We start from the raw sequence: 22,226 nt of genomic DNA on the forward strand, positions 1-22,226 counted from the left end.
AAATCTATTACAAGATTTTGTCTCCCAGGTTATCTCCTGAACAGCTGCTCTTCGCTTAGCTTTATGTTCTAAATCTCCAGTCATCTTTTCCAGATTGCCCCATTTCACTGCAAGTCCCTTATTTTTTTTCTTCAAATGAAGATAATTTATCCAGCGTTCCAAAGCTAGCTTCCTAAGACTAGGCATCTTAGGGAGGGAAGACACGTGAGGCACAAGATGGTGGATCAGGTGCATGTATTAAAGAAGTTTGATTTATCATATTTACTTTTTGCTATTGGGCACTGCAGCAGTTATATTCTTCGTCTGTCCTCAGAAACCAGTCATCCTGCTCTTACCTCCTTATCAGCTGTTGCTGGACATGCGCCATCCCTTTCCTATCATAAAAAAACTCAGGTAGAATGATTTTTGTACATTAGTTTTAAAACATAAACATCCATACAATTATTTATTGTAATGCATCATTTTCAGGCTGATATTGCTGAAATTAATGTTCGTTGTAAAAGAATCCCAGGGTTAGGTGCACATCTAAGTAGACATATCTTTGCAGCTGTTAATACGTATTTAAATAGTACTGGAATGGGACTGGAAACAGTGAGGTAAAGAGCCCTACACAAGCTTCCTGGTAAGAAATAGCCTCCAGTGATTTGAAACATTGTTCAATTGTGTCTGCCATAAATTTGAGAATAAGTGTCATATGAGTGATAAAAATGGCATAGACTATTTTTTATACACTCATTACTCACTTACACTCCGCGTTAATTGAAAAAGACAAACCATCTTTATCATCTGACTAAGTTTATGTTTCTTTTCTAATCATATGTCAACAAACCACAATAGATGCAGTATAATGTGGCATATCGTGTAAATCTTAGGTTAATCCTTAAGATTGTTTACTGTAGCTCATTTGGAATCCTGTTGTAAACTGATCTTGATTTGTATTAGTGTGTTTCTTTTCAAGAACTCCTTAATATTTTAGAGCCTGATCTTCAGTCATCTCTAACAGGTGTGGGGTGTGGAGAAGAAAATGTTCCAATCCCCATATGGTGAGATTAGAACTTTGTCCTGAATGTAATTTATTTGAAATGTCCTAGGTGTTTGATTTCAGTTGAGGCAGGGCCGGCTCCAGCATTTCTGCTGCCCCAAGCAAAAGGTCGCGATTGGCGGCGGCAATTGGGGAAGAAGGAAAAAAAAAAAAAAGCCGCGATCGGTGACGGCAGTTCAGCGGCAGGTCCTTCGCTCCTAGAGGGAGTGAGGGACCTGCCGCCCCCGAATTGCCGCTGGTGCCGCCCTCTCCCTTGGCCGCCCCAAGCACCTGCTTGTTAAGCTGGTGCCTGGAGCCGGCCCTGAGTTGAGGAGCTGAGCAATCTAGGTGTGCTTTTGCTCTGTAAATCATCGAAGGGAATTGCTGGTTGTTTGTTTTATCAATAAATTCATTTTATGTTGGTAGTAATATAGAAAGATGGTCTTGCTTATGGTGGTTTAAGATACAACTGGACTGCCCTTAAAAGATTCTATGTGGCAAAAGAAAGGTCTAACTACTTGTCAGCCTATACCAATGCACTGTTTTCAGCTAGCTGTCTTACAGTTGCAAGTCTGTCTTCATTTGTCTTTTGTAACAGCAGGTCCGGCTCCAGGCACCAGCTTACCAAGCAGGTGCTTGGGGCGGCCACTTCAGAGAGGGGCGGCACGTCCAGCTGTTCATCGGCAATTCGGCGGACGGACCCTCACTCCTGCTCGGAGCGAAGGACCTTCTGCCGAATTGCCGCTGCAGATAGCGATTGCGGCTTTTTTGTTTGTTTTGTTTGTTTGGCTGCTTGGGGCGGCCAAAACCCTGAAGCTGGCCCTGTGTAACAGATATTTTGTTGCTGTATAAATACAAATGTAAATCAAAACATGACAAGTAGCATGTTCAATATGATCCAATATTTAATTAGCAAACTCTGGGAAGAAATTTTCCAAACCATCCAGTGGTCTTCCTTTTGATGGAAAAGAGCAAATATTGCATGCATTGCCAATTGTGATTTATAGCATAAATGGACAGGCAGCTAATATGGAGATATACCTAACTCATAGAGCTGGAAGGGACCCTGAAAGGTTATTGAGTCCAGCCCCCTGCCTTCACTAGCAGGACGAAGTACTGATTTTTGCCCCAGATCCCTAAGTGGCCTTCTCAAGGATTGGGCTCACAACCTGGGGTTTAGCAGGCCAATGCTCAAACCTCTGAGCTATCCCTCCCCACTCCAGAGGTTGTTGCCTGGTAGGGAATAGGTCTAAAGACAATTTATCAGTAGATTTCTGTGCAAATTCTGAAGTCAGTTTGGTTAATTGCTTCCTAAAACTAGACCTAGTACTGCTAAGAGATACTGTGGCTGTCCATTTGAAGCTGGTCATACTTCCAAAGTATATCTCCTATAATATGTTTACTTCAAGTATAGCAGATATTTACTCGATTTAGTAATATGCAATGCAAACAGCTATGTTGGGTTTGAAATGATTGATAAAATGCTGTATCATTGCAGAGCTGAAAGCTAGGTTGCAGAAGCATGTTCAGATGGCCAAACATTTTTTATTTGTAATTTTTTATATTTTCCCGTTTGTATAGTTTTCTTAGCTGAATCCTGAAAAACCTTATTTGAGTAGCCTTCATGCACAAGAATAGTGCTGTTGCCTTCATAAAACTCCTCAGCATAAGACATTGACCACTCACAAGAATGAAGTTCTGAGGGTTTGGGCCTTCTGTTTGTATTCTGCCACCAGAAACTGGAAAATTCCCAAAGTTGTCTGCGTAGATCCACTGAAATACTGTGATGCCTAAGTCCTTGCTGTATGTTTATATTGATAATTGCAAACCAAAATAACTCTGACAAACATTTCTACACAAAGGATAAATATAAAATATAAACAAAATAAAAATGTCTGTTAAAATTTTGATTGGTTATACCTAATGGCAATCAAGTTTTAGACTAAATAAACCATTTGATTAATTACCAGTGAGTTAGTACCATATTTTAGTCCCCTGTCCTTTTTCTGTCAGTTTGTAGTCTTTTTTGACAGCAATTTGTGAATCAGATCTTATCAGTTAGATCTTTCAGTTCTGCATCTACCATTCATTTCAGCATGCAAATAATTTGTCTCTAGAGTACTTCAGACAAGGTTAAGATAATTAAATATAAACAGTAGCAAAACAAACACTGTTATTAAAATTAATTATTTCAGGGCTTGTATGTTAACTTTTTTTAGATAACTTGGTGTGGAATAGTTTCTCCATGTCTATTCATCTTTGTAATTATAGTGCTAAATATAAACTGTCAGCAGAGGAACTCTGGCTCTTTTTGCTGCAGAAATATGGATTATATAGCATGTGCATACTTCTTGCCCTCTAGTGTGTCAGTGTGTGATAGAAGCAATCAAAATGTGTGAGAATAATGACTGAAAAGGGCAACAGCTATGTTTTGTTCCATGTCTCACTGTAACTGACAAATTATAATTGTTTTACTATAAAACCTGTTTTAAGAGGCGTTCTCACTGTTTGAATTAAACTGGTTGTTTTAAAAAGAAAGATGGATAAACAGAAATGCCTTCATGTACAACCACAAGGAACTCCCACATGTGTCAACAGCAGGGTTTGAATCCAGAACCTTCAGGTTCTCACCACAAACCTCTAATTAGGATTGCCAACTTTCTAATTGCACAAACACCCTAGCCTCGCCCCTTCCCCGGGGCCCTGCCCCCCACTAACTACATTCCCCCTCCCTTGGTGGCTCGCTCTCCCCCACCCTCACTCGCTTTCACTGGGCAGGGATTGGGGTGCGGGAAGGGAGTGAGGGGTCTGTATGGGGGTTTGGGCTCTGGGGTGGGGCTGGGGATGAAAGGTTTGGGGTGCAGGAGGGGGCATCAGGCTGGGGAGTGCGGCAGAGGGTTTCAGTGTATGGGAGGGGGCTCTGGGCTGGGGCAGGAGAGGGTGAGGGCTCCGTCTGGGGGTATGGGCTCTGGAGTGGGGCTGGGGCTGAGGGGTTCAGGGTGTGGGAGGGCGCTGCGGGTCGAGGTGCAGAGGGGGTGAGGACTCTGTCTGGGGGTGTGGGCCTTGGGGTGTGGCCAGGGATGAGGGGTTTGGGGTGCAGGAGGGGGCTCTGGACTTGCGGCTGGGGTGCGGGCTTACCTCTGGCGGTTCCCGGTCAGCAGTGCAGCAGGGGGGCTAAGGCAGGCTTCCTGCTGGTCCTGGCTCTGTGCTTTGCCCCGGAAGTGGCCAGCAGGTTCGCTCCAAGGTGGAGGTGCGGCAGGTGGCCGTGGTTCCCGGCCAATGGGAGTGTGGCGCCAGTGCTCGGGGCGGGGGCAGCACACGAAGCCGTGGCCCCCCCCACCTAGGAGCCGCAGCTGCTGGCCACTTCCGGGGCGCAGCGCGGAGCCAGGATAGGTAGGGACTAGCCTGCCTTAGCTCCACAGCATCGCCAACCAGACTTTTAACGGTCCAGTCCGCGGTGCTGACCAGAGCCACCAGGGTCCCTTTTTGACCAGGTGCTCCTGTTGAAAACCAGACACCTGGTCACCCCACCTCTAATGCTTGAGTTAAAGATATCCTTTGAGTGGACCAGATTTTTGAGGGATGTGGTGCATACTTTACCAGTGGATTACACAGCTGTTTTCCTCGCAGCAGTAGAATGTTGGGGGTCAGGATTTCAGGAATCTATTCCTGCCCTTGGGAAGGGAGAATGAACTAGTGGTTAGAGTAGCAGTTAAACGCATTGGCTCATTCAGTCCAAGAAGCAATATGGCTAAGCGGGTGAGACTTGTATCTGTCATATTAGAGATCTGACTTCTATTCTCAGTTCCAACGCAAATGATCTCGAGCAAAACATCTCTGTTAGGTTTATTATGGAATGGGGGAATCAGAGGGTGCTCTGGCTAGCTGGGCCTAATGTGCTGCCTAGGCCTATGAGGAGAGGGGCTGGAGCTTTGCCTAGGGTGGCAGATTGTATTGAATGGCCTGTGGGGAGAATGATACTTGCTTACCTCCTAAATGTAGGGGTATGAGGCCCTGTTCAGTAATAAAGACTATGAAGTGCAAAGAAATACAAACAGCAGTGACTAGAAGAGATGAGCTTAGATTTCAGGGCTTCCTGGATCCCAGCCCAGAGCACTTTACTCTAGGCTACACAGGTGTTCTGCAGGGGACTCTATTTTTTGTGTCTGCATCGCATTGCCTGTCTTTGTGGAGCTGTGCAACAAAGGAAGATTTGACCAAAATGCAGAACATTCTACATAATCATGAGAGAGACAAGGTGGGTGAGGTAATACCATTTATTGGACCAACTTCTGTTGGTGAGAGAGACAAGCTTTTGATCTTACACAGAGCTCTTCTTCTGGTCTGGAGAATGTACTTAGAGTGTCTGAGTGAAATACAAGGTGGAACAGATTGTTTAGCATAAGTAGTTAACTCATAACAGTACTTATACTAAACAATCTGTTCCACCTTGTATTTAGCTGTGACACTGAGTACATTTCCCAGACCTGAAAAAGAGCTCTGTGTTAGCTTGAAAGCTTGTCTCTCTCACCAACAGAATTTGGTCCAATAAAAGATATTACTTTACCCACCTTGTTTCTCTAATATACTGGAACCAACACGGCTACAACACTGGTTGTAATCATGGGTAGCTGAAAAGTCTGAATGTGCGTTAAATTTTTTAATATGCTATAGTGTGATACTGGCATTGAAATTTAGCATGTGTAAGATTTCTGCCTTAGCATCCTAGTAGAAAGAGTTGGAATTTTTGTTTTGCACTTGATAGAGCATTTGTTTGCCAGCTCTGTCCGCAAATATTAACAGCAATACTAAGGAAGACTTGTATTTGTTAGAAACTATAGGATCTTGTGCCAAAATATGGTTTGAGTTGACTCTCTTCTGAAGCTTTTCTGAATGCAACTTGATTTCTCTTCTGTGCATAAGAAGGTGAACAGTGATGTAAGGTGAATAGTATCTACTGTGGTATCTTAGCTTACCTTGAAAGCACACAGGAGGGAGAGAGCTATATTCCTATTGGGAAAGATCTCTCCTCCATGTCACTGCTGTTTTCAATAAACAGCAGCTTTATCACAATTTCATTGACTTTTTGCAAAATCTCACAATGAGAATAGATGGTACATCCATTTCTGCATTGCTTCTATAGTATTTGGAGGTTGCAAGCTTTATTTTCACCTCTGCTTTCACATTCAAAGTTCGTCCAAAAAGGATGCATTATATCCACAGTACAGACATTGGTCCCCAACACAGTTTGGGTGCACTGTATATCCCAAGCCATAAGTAGGGTTGCCAACTTTCTAATTTCTGAAAACTGGACACTACAACAGTAGCACCGGAACCTCCCCCTGCCCTGCCTCTTCCTTGCGGTCCCGTCCCAGCTCACCTCTTCCCTCGAGGCCCCACCCCAATCGCTCATTGCTCTTCCCCTCCCCCATCGCCCCTTCCTCTCATCCTCCCCACCTTCCAAGATGGGCTCCCTCGACTCCCACGAGATGCAGGTAGGAGGCAGCCCTGGCTGATGACCCTGTGCCTCCCACCCACCTGTGGTAACTAGACTTTTAGTGTCAGGTTAGTACATCTGACTGGAAACTGAACAGGTCCCTTTTCGACTGCACTTTCCTGTCGAAAACTGGACTCCTGGCAACCCTAGCCATAAGTGATGTTTGTTGCTCAGTAATTGCAGCACATGTTCTTATCTGCCTGACAGTGACTTGGATGATGGTTTTTTTGCTTGGGTTTGGAATTCAACAAGAAGTAAGGTGGCCTGCAGAGTTTAGTTGGAGGCTGCAAAGGCCTAGTGCTGTAATGAATTAGATGAAGGGTTTAAAGATTAGAATGTAAACATCACTTTCTGTTTAGAAAAGTGACCAGCGACATTGGACTTTTGCATATTGCTATCTAAATAGCACTTCAAAGCTGCTAACTTGTTGAGTAAATATATAAAAGGCAAAGGGTTCACCAAGACCATTTCTTCCCTCCCCTGCACACAGCAGAACCTTTGGGGTTTGATCCTGAGAATTGCTAAACACTTGCTGCTCCTGTTTGAAGTAATTGGCTATTTTGTTGCTGCCTTTAGTGGGAACAGGATCAGGCCCATTGACTTCATGGGAATCTACCTCAGGACAGCATCCCAACTGCCCTTCAGAGCAAGAGAGGCAGGATCCTTGGAGCTTGTGAAAGGGTACAGATTCTAGGGCAAAGTGCTGCCCAAGTTTCTGTGGGTGGCCCTGGAGGATTTGCAACTACATTAACTCAAATTTGTTAGTCTCTAAGGTGCCACTCCTGTTCTTTTTGCGGATACAGACTAACACGGCTGCTACTCTGAAACCTACATTAACTCACTGGCCCTTTGTTTCTGCCCTTGTGCAGAAGGTAGCACTTCTGGAGTGAGACTTCAGCTACTCTAAGGGCTGCTCTGCTACATGTGATTGGGGGGACACTCTCTTCACCTCTGGGTGAAAAGCACTTGTTTAGATCTCCAAAAACCTTACAGAGTCAAGATTTCGCCACATATTGCATGATGATAGCAATCTAATCCAAATCTCCTAAAAATGTTTCGGTAATTTTTTTTTTTTTTTAAATAGAGAATTGCATGGCTACATTTGTTGATGTAGTGGCTAAACTAATTTTTGAAAGCAAGAATTTTTTGGCTTAATTTGTTCTGTTGCAGCACAAAATGCAAAATGGATCATGCTAGTGAAACTTGTCTTCATAATGAAAACTTAAAATAGGCAATTAAATACTCAAGTTAGGGAATTTAAATACAAAGTTGTATTTTAAAATAACTTGAAGTAGAATATTTGCTTTACATTCTGCAACTAACTCCCCTAAATACCAAAAAAGCTCCGATCTTAACCCTGCTTTATGTGAGCCATATAAGGGTATTGAAATAGTGCGTGATCTATCGTATGGGCTAAATTCTTACTTCAGTTACATGCAGACAGTGCTGTTCATTTAAGTGGAGTAGCACGTATGTAAGTGGTATGGAAGAACTTGGCCCTCTTTGTGTATACTGAAAATGTGGTAAATTTTTAACATAGCAAGTGCTGTTTGAATTTAGTAACTTTCAGGTTAGACATATAGGTCAAGTTCTGGTGTGATATAAATAGCTCTTCCATAGCAGCTGTGCTTATGGAAATCTGTGAAATACTAAGCACTAAAACAGTGCTAAGCCTTTTCATTGACACTCTATTATATCCACAGACCACTTATATTATGGCTGTTGGAATACCATGTGAGGTGTTTTTCAGTTTGAATCCTTATGTTGGTTGACCTTTCTATCCCGACAATGTAGTTTGTTACTACATGTAGGTGTTTGGAATGCTTCTAGTGAAATTGCATTGAAAGTCCGGATTATCTAGTCCTGGTGCAATGTCACTGGAACTTTTGAGCACAATCATTCAGGAGTAGGGACTGCATAACGCCCGCTGAAGTGGATGGGAGTTGAACCCAAGGAAGAATGGCAGGATTAGGTCTATTAGGCTGTAGTTAATTCAGCATGCAAATAAAATATTGTAAACTTACTGTTTTTTTTTTTCTCATGCCTTTTTCAATATGAAATAACATACTCATTTTGAAAACAAAAAAGAATAGGGAAATGGATATTAATTTTGAACGATCAAACCTCTTTAGTTGGAGTGGGACAAAATTCTCACACAACCAAAACAATATTGTTTTTAAACAGTTCATTTCTAAATGATGATATCATCAGTTTATCTTTTGCTTTAAGAATAAAAAAAGTATATTGCAGCTCATAACTAGGGCCCTGATTCTGCAAGTGCACAGATGCTGTAAGTACATGAGTAGTTCTGTTGACTTCAATAGGGTTATTCAGTTATGTAACATTAAGTGCCTGTGTAACTGTTTGCAAGAGCGGGCCTTGGATAGCAAGTATTAGCCCAATATGAGGTATAATGGCAACGTATAAACATCTGAAAATTGAATTTATAAGGAACCAGCAACTGATCCATACCGGTAGTGACTTCATCTGGTTCGGCTATAATGTTGTAAATGACTCAGCCACTTTTTGAAATTTAAACTTATAAAATAACATGAATGTAATCTATGCACAAAAGCTGTTTATTCTTTTAGCTTTATACCATAAGTGGTACAATGTATTTGCTATAGCACCAAGGTTTATTTAGTCTTGTGAAATTCTTGCTCATTTAATGATGCCAAATGTCGAAACAGCATTTGCTGTGCTAAGCATAAGTAGAGCAGAGAACAAATTGATCCAGTTTTAGAATTTGAAATATTTCAACCATGTTATACATAGAACAGATAAAATAGGTTTCTTCAGAAGTGATAATATCAGAACAATCCAACATGGGGATATTTATCTTCAGAAGATTATCACTTTTTCCCTTATAACGTGTAACCTTTTTTTTTTTTCATGGTCTAGATGTTGACACATTTATATCTGATACCCTCAAAGGAGAAAATTTATCCAAGAGAGCAAAGGAAAAAAAGGATGCTCTTATTAAGAAGATAAAAGAGGTCAAGGCTAAGTAAGTCATCTTTACTGTTTTAATTTATTAGTAAATGCTTGTTGCTCTTTTGATAACTACTCTGTTTTAACAAGGAGTTTTATATGGCTACTTTGCAAAGGGATCTACATGGGTGAATTGAATTGAATCCCCATAGGATTCAATCTATTTCAGTCGGGAATGGGGGCAGAAGGTGTCTGCCTGTGTGGATTCCTTTGTGGGATCAGGGCTTTGGTTCTTGGGCCAGTGCCTATCATCTTCTGACTAATGAGTTCTTTAAAACATAAAAACAGTAATATTGGAAGAACTTGTCCAGGATGCTTGCTGCAGTTGCATGATTATTTTCATTGGGCCAGATTCTCAGCTGATGTAAACTGGCATAACTCTGTCCACTGACTTCAACATCTGTTTGTTTTAACCTATTCTTTCATTAGCCTTGTTCATGCTAGGAAATTTAACCACTGCTGAAAATAGTTTTAAGCAACAAGTTCCTTTAAACTGATATTGAAAACTGTTAAGTGCAGCATAGGTCAGACAAAGCTGTCTTCTTAATGTTGTTTCAGGGAGTATATTTGACTTAGTTCCACCCTCTAACTTCAGTCAAACTACAGAGTGAAGAGGATTTGGCATATTGGAAAAAAAATCTGTTCTGCAGTATGTTGTATCTTAAATTACGATATGTTCTGGCACTTGTTATTCTTCTCCTCTTCAGCCTCTCCACAGCTTTTTTTCACAGTTATTGCTCCTTCCTTCTTGATATTCATCCTTGGCTCTCATGTCACACTCCTTTACAAATGTCAGTGATAGTGTAACTGAGTGGTGACAGTATACTCAGTGCTATTCTAATGAGGAAGATGTAGAACCGGCCCCTAAATGTTTCTAATCTAAAGGTTCTTCTACCTCTCTGTTCATTTAATGTTTCTTTTGGTAGGTGGTCCTCCTCCCCTCTCCTACTTTCCATGGGGGTCCCCCAGGGCTCTGTCCTAGATTCTGGCCCTTATTTCTCCACAACTCATTCCTGGATGATTTCATTAGCTGTCATTTCTAGAGATGACTTTCCACTCCTGACTTGTTTCCTCCCATTCAGTCCTACATCTCTACCCCTCTCTGTCTTCTCCTGAGTGTCTTATCATGAACTGAAACTCAGCTTGCTGAAACTGAACTCCTTTGGTGAAATCCTGACCCCAATTACAGTAAACAGGAGCTTTGCAACTGACTTCAGTGGGGCCAAGATTTCAGCCCTTATCTTTATTTCCAAATTATCCCATTTCCATCTTTATCACTGCTAACGCCACCCATCTTATTATCACCCATGCCCCAAAATGTGCATCTGCTAGAGTCACCTTTGATTTCTCCAACCAGGCTGTGTCCAAACATTGCTATTTTCTACACAATGTTTCTTAGATCTAGTCTTTTATCTCTGCTTGCATTTCTAAGTCTCTCACACAGAGGGCCTCCTGGATTCTCATTTTCATTGCTTTTAACCATCGGCTCAATGGGTTTCCTGACACTTGCACCACCCCTTCTGGTCCATACAAAGTGCAGCTGTTAAGATAATCTTACTTGCCAGTCATTCTGATCAGCTCCCCTTTTTACACCTACTCAAATAAATTCAAGCTTCCTGAGATTTCAGTTAAAGCCATACATAACAATGACCTTTCCTTATTTATTTACCTTGCATCTTATTGTGTCGCTGCACCCTGCAACTGTTTTGTTCACGTATGTTGCAAGGATCGTAGCTTTGGGGGACATGGCAATCCATGTAGTTTTCACAACAGCAAGTAGTATCACTCAGTATAAGAGGTATAGTAGTATCATTCCATATAAGAGTTGTGGAGTAAATTTTATTAAGCCTTGCTTTATTGTGAATATGTATTCACAATATGTGACTATGTATTCAAAGAGCTATTATATTTAAACGCATATCAACATCTTAATTAACAAGTATCTTCTGTATATCTATTTTGTTTTTCATATGCTGCTAAAATATTCAAGTCACATTGTGTTCATTATAAAACATGTAAAAAGATTGTAATATGTAACTTCTGATAAATGGCTTTCATTTATATAGAGATCTTAAAATATGATATTAATTTTTGGGAAGGTAATGGAAAAGTAAACGTTATGTCATATGTTCACCATTTTAATTAAGCTATTTGAGCAAATGTGTTAGAATCTTTTTTTAAGTATTTTTATTATTACACCTGAATCCGTTTTTAAGTAGCATTTTTTATTTGTCACTATTCCATGAAATTTCTTTAAAATGTTTGATAATCATGCTCAAAAATTCAAAAACACTGGAAGAAGAACTGATTAAATGTTTTAATAAAGGTGAAAATTTGCAATATAAATTTGCAGCAGCAGTACTCATAGCTCAAAACTGTTATTTGGAAACTAATAATTTTTCTGTATTTGGGTTTGTCACAACCTGAGACTTTCCAAATGCATATTGCTTCATGTTGTCTTTCTTTTCTCCCTCCCCTGCAGTTACCCTCAAGATTTCCAGGATAAAGGTAAATGTAAAATATTTTATTTCACTGTGGTATGACTTAAATACTTTGCTCATTGACAGACTCTCAATTGAATAAACATACTGTACATGTGTTTAAAAGCATAACATTCAGAGGTTCAGCTTGTGCATTTATTGACTTTCAAGGATGAGGATGCTAGCTCCCCCTACTGAGCAAAAAAAATTAAAAGCTTCAAAAATCTCCTGTGTGCTTCAAAATTTGTGTGCTAAAACCTCACTCATTGAATAACTTGGTTATATTTACTTCATGAATACACCATAGGAGAAAGTTCACTAATAAAGGGGTCTTGTTTAGAAATGTAGCTGGAAGTTTATATAAATTGAATGTCTTAAATATAGATTACTTAATAAAGTAATAAATAACAAAAACTCAGTATTGTCTAAAACTATACAATTAATGTTTTGTCATAGAAAGTGTATTAAAGCAGTCTACTTTGGCAGTAAGGAACATTAATAGTGATAATTTATTTAAGACCTTTTTTGTGAAGGAGAGATACTAAAGTCTTCTCTTCAACAGTGATATCTTTTACTTTTTAATAGGTTGATTTTAATGACTATATGATATTTATTGGCTTTTGCTCCACCCTGAATGAATATGTTCATAGTGTAGCAGGAAATCAGACCTTTAGCACAGGAGAACAAGATTTAGAGTGCTAGTAATGAAAACTGAAGTTTGTGTTCTGTATTGTCTTCTTGAGGAGTAAACAAAGCGGCACAGTGCAGCTAGAAAGAGAAAAGATTGAAGAGTTGTTGCTACAGTGTTCTGTTCTGTAACTAAACCTGGAATGGCCCTTATTTCCATGATGCTAATTCATGAGGTCATGACCTGTAGCCTGTGGATGCTGGTATGAGGGTCACAGTGTGAGGTCAAAAAAGCTTATGCGAAGTTGCACTCTTTGCAGAAAGTCGAACCCTGGTACCTTCTATCTGTAGACAGGAGATACCAGTGTATAACTAATATTAGTGCTAGCTGATAACGTGAGAGTGTACTGACACTTTCTATGAACCAGCTTTTCAGCTAGGAAAAGCTAAAGCAAAATACAGTTAAAATCAGACTATAGATTTTTTTTTTAAATAACTTGAATGAATTAAATATATATCTATATCTTTCATTTTCCATTTTAACAATGGCGGTTCTTAACTTTCTGGAATCAATTGGGTTTGGCAAAATCAAAATAAAAAGTTTACACTTACAATTTTTTTAAATTAAATTACCCCACTTTATATTATATCTTAGTCCTTCCACTCAAGTTAAAATCACATTTTGTTCATCTTCATCAGAAGTAAATGGAAAAGGATAAAATAAATTCAAAAGTTGTATTTTTATTAAGAAAATGTCTTAGCTTTAATTTGAAATTAGGTGGGTTCACTGTTCAATTTAAAATGTATCTGATTTTTGTAAAGTGTATTTTACATTTTAAAGTATTTGTTGTAGTGTATGTACAGTAATGTGTAACTTCCAAATTTGTATATAACAACCAGAAGGTTTCAAAATGATTTAGGTAGGCTCACAGATAAACATGTGAGCTGGTTACAAAGACCAGAGCTCCTATTTATTGCAGTTTATTTAAAACCAAGTTGAAGAAAACTTCTTATAGCATATCGGCTCTTCCAACTGTTAAAGACTTAATTGATCTGGTTGGTAGTGCATTTTTTTTTCTCCTCAACTAATTTTGAGAGGAGGTTTCTTTAGCTCTAGAAGAAGATATAACTTGCAGAATTCAGCGTGCAGTGGTTGCCATATTCTTATGACCTGCTCCGATTTCAGTGATGAGTTTATTTGATATGCTTTGTTGAAAGTACATACAACCTTTAAGAAGAACAGCATTGCCTTGAGCACTCTTAATCCCCATGGAGCGTCTAGAACTGCATGTGGTATAACTTGTAAATTTTGACATTGTTTAGTTTTCTTTCAATGTAACTAAAATGAAAGGACACGAAAATGTATGTTGGTGAGTTCTACAAATGGGGCCAAACTTTGAAAATGTTATCTACATAGAAAATCTAGACGCATTCATGAGCATGGATATACAAAGTGAAAATATCACTTAATTCTCATCCATGAGTTATTACCTAATTTTACATTGGCTCTTACAGTTAGGATATAATGCTAATTGTGAACAGGTAGAATCCCTATCCTGCCCTCAAGACAATACATACATACTGGATTAATGTCCAAAACACTCTCCCTTTCTTAGAATTTTTCTTTATTCTTTACTTAATAAACAATAGGATAAGGAGGGAGCTTAGGCTGAGTTTTGTTTGTTCCTAGGGTTTTCCTGTAGGACCTCTGAGGTGTTTTGTTTTTTTTTATTATTGACTCTTGTTGTGCTTCAGCCCTTTAGAACTGTAGATGCATCAAAAAGTGGGTATAAATACACTCAATCTAAATTGTTCTAAATTTTCCAACAGAGAGATCTCCTGAAAGATTAGTGATTACATGAATTTTTAGTGAGGCTTATACAGAGACTAGTTTTTGGTTCTAAGGAGATAGGAGCCTGGACTTTGTTGAAGATTGAGAGTTATTACAGTTTTTGGCGTTTCTATCTATGTTTGAGATTAATTGAATCAATATTTTGGCTGCCAAAATGTTTAGCCAAAAGAGCTTTGTTTTTAACTCATGCTAAAAATAGTGCTAAAGTTGGCAGAAGCACGATTGAAAGTACTGTGGACCCTAGATACCATACTTGTGCTGTTACGTGCTGAGATACGGTTCCTGCTCTCTGTAATGACCGGGCTGAGAGCTGCTGCTTTTTATTGAGGCAGTGTTTCTGTTTTGTGATTCTGCATAAGCTGCCATCCGGAGACGGTAGCAGAGGCTTCTGGGGCTAGAAAAGACAGAGGCATTGGCTTACCGTTAGGAGTAGCACAACAACAGCTACTGAACGATATCACGTGGATGTGGAAGTATGGACCTAGCTGATGCTGTATTTAATGGCAGATGATCTCTATGCAGACCACCACTTCTGGGCCAGGAATGCAAATGCACACTGGTGGTAGCGAATTATGATGGAAATATGGGGTGACTGGCAGTGGGCCCAGGACTTTTGCATTAAAACATATGCATTCATGGAACTGTGTGAGGAGCTTGCCTCAGACCTTGAGTGTCAGAGCACCTAGATGAGACCCATTAAAAGTCCAGAAGCATGTCGTTGCTGCCTATGGAAATGGACACCCCCAGATTGCTATATATCAGTTAGCAATCAGTCTGGGGTTGGAAAATCTACAGATGGTGCAATGGTCATTGAAGTTAGCAAGGCAATTAATGATGTGCTGTCCCCTGTGATGGGTTCGGTCACAGAGACCCCCCTTGGGACTGTCACCTGATGTACTGAAACTACCTCTGAGCCCGTTTTCTTTGCCAACTTGGGACTCCAGAACCCTGTCTTGTTGAGCCAGACACACAAGCCTGCTTCAACAAGGACCCAGGGTCTGAACCACGCCCCCAAAGCTGCAGACTTAACTGAAAACAGCTCAACAAGTACTCCTGTCTCCAGCACCCAGACACCCAGTTCCCAATGGGATCCAAACCCCAAATAAATCCGTTTTACTCTGTATAAAGCTTATACAGGGTAAACTCAAATTGTCCACCTTCTATAACACTGATAGAGAGCTATGCACAGCTGTTTGGCCCCAGGTATTGATCACTGACTCTGGGTTAATTAATAAACAAAAATGATTTTATTAAGTATAAAAAATAGGATTTAAGTGGTTTCAAGTAATAACAGACAGAACAAAGTAAGTTACCAAGCAAAATAAAGCAAAACATGCAAGTCTAAGCCTAATACATTAAGAAACTGAATACAGGTAAATCTCACCCTCAGAGATGTTCCATTAAGCTTTTTTCACAGACTAGACTTCTTTCTAGTCTGGGTCCAATCCTTTCCCCTGGTACAGCCTTGTTAGTTCCCGCTCAGGTGGTAACGAGGGGATTTCTCATGATTGGCCACCCCTTTGTTCTGTTCCACCCCCTTTTATAGCTTTAGCACAAGGCAGGAATCCTTTGTCTCTCTCTGGGTTCCCACCCCTCCTTCTAAATGGAAAAGCACCAGGTTAAAGATGGATCGCAGTATCATGTGACATGGTCACATGTCCTGTGAGACCCCTAGTCTCCATTCTTCCAAGGCTGGCTGGCACATACCCCAGAAGGTTTGCAAGTTAACAGAACCATTTATAGGTGATTGATTCTGAAGCACCCTTAATGGCTTCCACTTAACATGTTTACATCAGTAATACAAGTTTATATCTTCTCCTAACTCCAGACTTAGAAATAATATATGCAAACAAATAGGATAAACACACTCAGTAGATCATAAGCTTTGTAATGATACCTTACAAGAGACCCTTTGCATGAAGCATATTCCAGTTACATTATATTCATACTCATTAGCATATTTCCATAAAACATATGGAGTGCAATGTCACAGTCCCCCAGGCTTGTAAAATTGGAAATATTCCTGAAATAATTGAAGGGTTTGAATGGATGGGCTCCCAAACTGCACAGGCACGATGGCGGGGGAACAGTATGCATCCCCACCAGTATTGAGCAAGCGAATATATTAACAGGAAAGGATACTATTCCATTGTTATGCAGGCTCTTGTGGACCATCATGGCATATTCATGCTCACCTACTTTGGATGCAGCGGGAGAGGCTGCATGATGCCAGGGTGTTCTAGAGGTCTGACCTCTTTCAACATGGGCAAGCTGGTATGTTGTTCCTCTCCCTAATATCACAATATCTGTGATCCTGATGTGTGCCAACAGGACAACGTAGTTTAACTACATGTTGACCTTGAGCAAGTGCAGGATGGTGGTGTTTGAACATGAGGTTAGCATGCAGTGAAGACAATGCCAAAGAATCAGCTTGTGTGTAGAGCATTAGTTCCCTGAGTTTTGTAGATGGCTAGTCCTTCTTTAAATAAAGTTAGCGGCTGCTTTCCATTTTAAGCTCACTTCTTAGTATCTCCCTATCTCACTGCCAACCTAAGCAATCCACCAAAAATTTCACATGCCAGATACAATCTCCTGGTAGAACTCTTCTGGAAACACTGGGAGAACTTTACATGAGAAATTTCAGAGATAGTTACTTAATTATTTCTATCATTTTTTTTCAAAGACTTTCCTAATGCTTTTTGACTCTTCACATCTCTGAAACATATTCACCTACAAACCTCATACTGCTTCTGTAGTGCTTAATATGTAGATGTCTTTCTTTGGTTTTATAAGGCTCAGGTAGGAATTCTTTGGATGTTTAAAATTACCACTTGATATCAAAACCTAGATGATTGATTCACACACCTTAATGCATATACTTTATCAGTTTGCTGCATGTCACAGTGGGCATGGAGAGAATAGCCATCAAAGGAACCACTTGGGTGACAGGTGGATTGAGTCATTTTCTCATTGATGTTCTATTGAAAATCAACTAAACAACCAAGAGACTAAAGTGTACAAGCTTTAGTTTGAAAGTAACTTTATTCACTCATTTGAGCTAACGAACCTGTTTTGGGAATCTTACATTTATTAATTGCTGGGTATAATAGTCTTTCCAGCAGTGAAGGTTGGATACTGGGCAGAAGGAATTCATTTCAGCTTGACACGTTTGGCCAAGCCTTCTGGAATAGCAAAAAATCAGAAGTTTTTGAGGCAGCTACTTGCCTGCCCTCCTGTAAGTGTTTTATATGCTTTAAGATTAAGTTTGAGCAATTTTTTTGCTTCCTTCTTCCTAGATGTTTTATTAACACAGTGTCTAGACCAGGGGTAGTAAATAGGTGGACAGTGGGTTAAATCCGGATGGCCAGCCACTTTTGAACGGACCCCAAAATCATGTTGTTTACTTTTTAAATTATTATTATTAATAATAATTTATTTTTATTTATTTATTATCATTATTGCTGTTTATTATTTTCTCTGGAGTCTGGACCTTGACTGTACCTTGACCAAGAAATTTGGACCTTGACAAAAAATAATTGACTACCCCTGATCTAGCAAGAGTCTATTTCAGGGCCAGAGGCTGAAATGATGTCTGATGTCTGATCTCCTTTACAGATTAAGTGGCTGAAGTAGTATCTTAAATGTTTGAGTTCATTACTATGAACAAGTAGTAGCAGAGGAAAACAAATTGTGGAAAAAAAGAAGAGTTTGATGGGTTTTTTTACCAGATCCCTATAAAATAATATGGTCTTGTTCTTATATTCGGTCGATACCAGCTAAACCTGTTGGAAATGTTCAATGCAGAATACAGGGAATTAAAGTGCAGCCCTTGTTAACATAACAACACTTAAGTGTCTAATTCCCCACTTACCATTCTGCACACTTACCCCCTTGGTGTGTGCTGTTTCAGAACATCAATAAATTAATGTACTGTAATTGAAAAGATGGTGTTTAATAAGAAAAGATCAGGTACAGTACCTTTTATTGTGGGCAAATCAAAATATTGATTCTGTGGTCAAACCTAAGTGGTGAGTTAAACTGCAGAAATGAGAGAATAGGACTTTTTTTTTTTTTTTATAACTGTTAACAGTATATCATTAATTAAACTTAAAAAAAAAAAAAAGTTCCAGGATAAATCAGATGCTGTTCTGGGGAAACAAGAAACCATATCAATGAACATCAACTCCTTAATTATCCTCATGACTATATAACAGGGACACATTCATGTCTTTTCTGTGTGCAATAACTTTTACAAAGAAGTATTTTAAAACTGATCATTAATTTTATGACCACAGAAATGAGATGCAAAATTTATGCTGTTGTCATTGGCATAGGCTCAAGGCACTACTGACATTATGTGTGATTGTAATGGAATGGCTGCCAGCTAATGAGTCTATAGACAATTCGTTTGAGCATGCCTTGCTTTTAGATGTCTGATTAGGCTGTAATGCTTTCAATTATGTCTTCAAATTGTATTGGATACATTTACCTGATGCCTGTTGTTGCTTGGTAGTTCAGCTTTCTATTACATAAATACAAGTCGAATACTTTCCTTTAATTTATTTATGCTTTTCAGATGTATTTGCAGGCACTTAGCACCTGTGGAGGGGAGAAAATGGTTTGTGCTGCTCAACACTGACTCCTCTGACTGGTTAAAGAGTAGCATTGATAGCTTCAAATGCAGTCTGTTCCTCAGAAGAATATTGGCTTTGATACAGGGTCTGGTTGTGGGAAGATGAAAAGTAGGGAAAGGATTACTAGGGCTTGTCCAAAGATACAGAAGACCCCACAGAATTAACAAGAAGGCTTATTATACTTTTGATGTATAAAACTTTAGGGAGTAATATCCCTATATATTAACAGAACAGACTCCTAAATCTCTCAACCCCACAAAGCCAGGAAACTGAGAATTAAGGCTGATTCTACTCTTAAATCATTTTGTCATGCATAAACTTAAGCATTGTAGATGTGTTTTTCATTGAAGCTCCAGAATATTGGGTGATCTATGATACCAAAATGAGCTACAATTCCCAGGTACAATTGGGTGAGTTAAAGACTGCATTTCAGCCTGTAGTGTGAACTACAAAGCACTTGGTTTAAACACAAAAACAAAAGATCTAGCTTAATATAGTCTCAAACATCTTCCAAGTTAGTTCCCCCTCTATTTCAGTGTCTATGGTATATTTTCTTAGTGTTAAGTATTTCAATTACTGTATTTTCAACACAAAGTATGGGTACACAAATACACGTTCTCGTACATAGGGCGACAGTGTTTCTATTTGTGCTCAGATTATTTTTCTGTGTGGGTAATTTTTTAAGCCTGACAACTTCAGCTTTAACCACTCAATTTTTGCAAAATATAAACAGTTTTTGAAAGAAGAGCGATTGGGCACTCTCTTTTTTCTACATTCTCTGATATGCGTAACTCTTCTCCTTTTCTTTGCATAGTTGGTATATTTTTTAGACATATACCACATTTTGGGAAGGAAACTTCATTTTGCATAATGAAAATGAAAGTTGCATGTAATACTTCCCCCCCCCCCTCCATTTCCCCTCATTCTAGCAATAAGACCCAACATGACATGTATGTTAGCCAGCTATTGATGCATACCTCAGGTGTATTTGAGACCCTTAGTTCCCTGAGAAGCACACCTATAGATTACTGTGCTATACACACACAGTTGTAGCTGAGTACTATTAAAGTGTGACTCCATTTTTTATTTCAAAGGGAAAAGGAAACACTACCTTTAAAAATACTTTTAAGTGGAAAGATGTATCCTTACACTTTTGAAAAATAGTTCGTAGTTGAGGAGAAAGCAAATTGAAAACGTGTGGAAGTCCACAAAATGTTGCTGAAAATGCAGTTTGGCACTTTTTGCAAAGGAGACAGTTGAAGACTTTCCCTTACTTCCCCAAATGTGTTCTCTTTTCCCTCTATCCTCAGGCTGTCTGTCTTTCGTTTCCTGTTAGTTTCTTCCCTCACACACAGTTTTGGTGTGTGGCATGGTTTTCTTTTTCTTTCTTTCTTTCTCTTTTTTCCCAGCTGTGCACCACTGGGAGGGGTTCATTAATATGACATCATTAAAAAGACCCACTTGGCCAATTAGAATGTAGCTTTGGAGCACCAGTGTGCACAGCCATACTCTAGTATTCAGAGGTACATGAAGTGAAATTAAGAGAACAATAGGACCCTGAATTTGTTCAGTTTAATTTAAAATATGACTTGACATCATTCTTTCTTATTAACAAAGAATTGCTAAATCTCTGCTTTCAAAATGAATTCTGTTTATGTCAGAAGGAGACAGTTATTAACAAATGGTTTCTGTTTGACTCTTGCAGGAGAATTGGAAGATGAGGAAGAGTCTGAGGGCTCTTTCCCTTCACCTCCTGATAATCTCTCATTAGCATCTGACCGATATGATAAAGAGGATGAAGGACCCTCTGATGGTACGTGACTCTGTTTATCTTAGAATGCACTAGATTTGCCAGTTTGCTACAAACCCATGCAATCTGATCTTTTTGATTAGGGTGGTGTTATGGTTGGAAAGCAGATAAACAGATGGGCATCATCAGACAGCTGGACAGTTTTCTTACCTTTACAAGAACCTTTAAGGAACTGAAGAGCTCTCTCTAGTGGTGCTAAAAGCATAGTGAACCTGTCATAAGTGCACACTGTTTTTACTCACATATTTTTTCATAATGAAAACTCTTCTGTAGAATTTTTTTAAAGATAGATCAGTGGGTAAAGCAGTATGTGAATATTCATAGTAACAAATTGTTTGTTAATTCAACATGATCAGATTCTTGCTTAATTTTATTGTGCTACTTAATGGCTTGCTGTATTATTTATCTTATAAATAATGAAACAGTTTAATTGATTGATATTTTTCTTTAAACTTCATGCAGAACGAGTTCATAAAATATTAAATTAATTATTCCTACAATGCTTCCTCACATTAAGATTGTCTTATGTAGATTGTTTTCTTTAAATAAATGTTTAGTTTTTTTTTAAATGGGAAGTCAAACCTTTGTTCCATAGTTGTTTTCATATTGTTTTATCCTGTGTTCAAAAGTATATAAACAACCAAATGTAGCATTACATTTAATGAAGATATGAACAACTGAATATTGCAAGAGTTAAGCTTGCTTTATCATTGCTTCCATTTTTTGAGGTCCATTTATTTTTATACACAATATAAAAAAATCTTGTATGGGTAATATATGATTATAAATTAAATACATATAGAAATGAATTAACTATGTATATTAATTTGTGGCACTGAAAGTTAGAAGTGAATGATGTTTTCTGCCATGATATGATGATCAAACTGTGCAGCTCCATCTCAGAATACAATTGCTGAATGAAAATATGCTTCCCGCAACATAGCACTCCACATTTTATGTTACCCAGATTATTCCCTTTGGAAACATAAATTGCTTTTATGAGGTATAAAATTATGTCTATTGCAGAACAGGGATAAGTCAAGTACATGCATAAGTGATAAACCTTCTAACCACTGATTCTGAATAACGACATTTTCTTTATACACACAACTTTGTTAAAATGTGCAACAATAATCACATACTTTTTCAGTTGCACTTGCTTTTCATTTTGGCAAATGTAGAAATTTTATTAAAAAAGCAAAAACAAACTTTGTTGTTCATATTATAATTATTAGTCAAACAAGGCATGGCTTATATAAAATCTAAATTAGTTTTCCAAAGTACAAACAAGTTAAAGTTTCCATTTTTTGTACT

At 38.8% G+C, this 22,226-nt stretch overlaps 1 protein-coding gene across 1 annotated transcript in view; it reads left to right on the top strand.

Annotated features, from left to right (window-relative positions):
• Positions 1-22,226, top strand: part of SKAP2 (src kinase associated phosphoprotein 2) — a 150,761-nt gene that overhangs the window by 11,424 nt on the left and 117,111 nt on the right. Inside the window, exons 2-4 of the mRNA XM_054020109.1 lie at positions 9,420-9,525; positions 11,992-12,017; positions 20,808-20,915. Coding sequence (XP_053876084.1) covers positions 9,420-9,525; positions 11,992-12,017; positions 20,808-20,915 — 240 coding nt within the window. The remainder of the gene's footprint in view (positions 1-9,419; positions 9,526-11,991; positions 12,018-20,807; positions 20,916-22,226) is intronic.

The sequence above is a fragment of the Malaclemys terrapin genome, chromosome 2 (assembly GCF_027887155.1).
Source record: "Malaclemys terrapin pileata isolate rMalTer1 chromosome 2, rMalTer1.hap1, whole genome shotgun sequence".
NCBI classification, from domain to species: domain Eukaryota; kingdom Metazoa; phylum Chordata; order Testudines; family Emydidae; genus Malaclemys; species Malaclemys terrapin.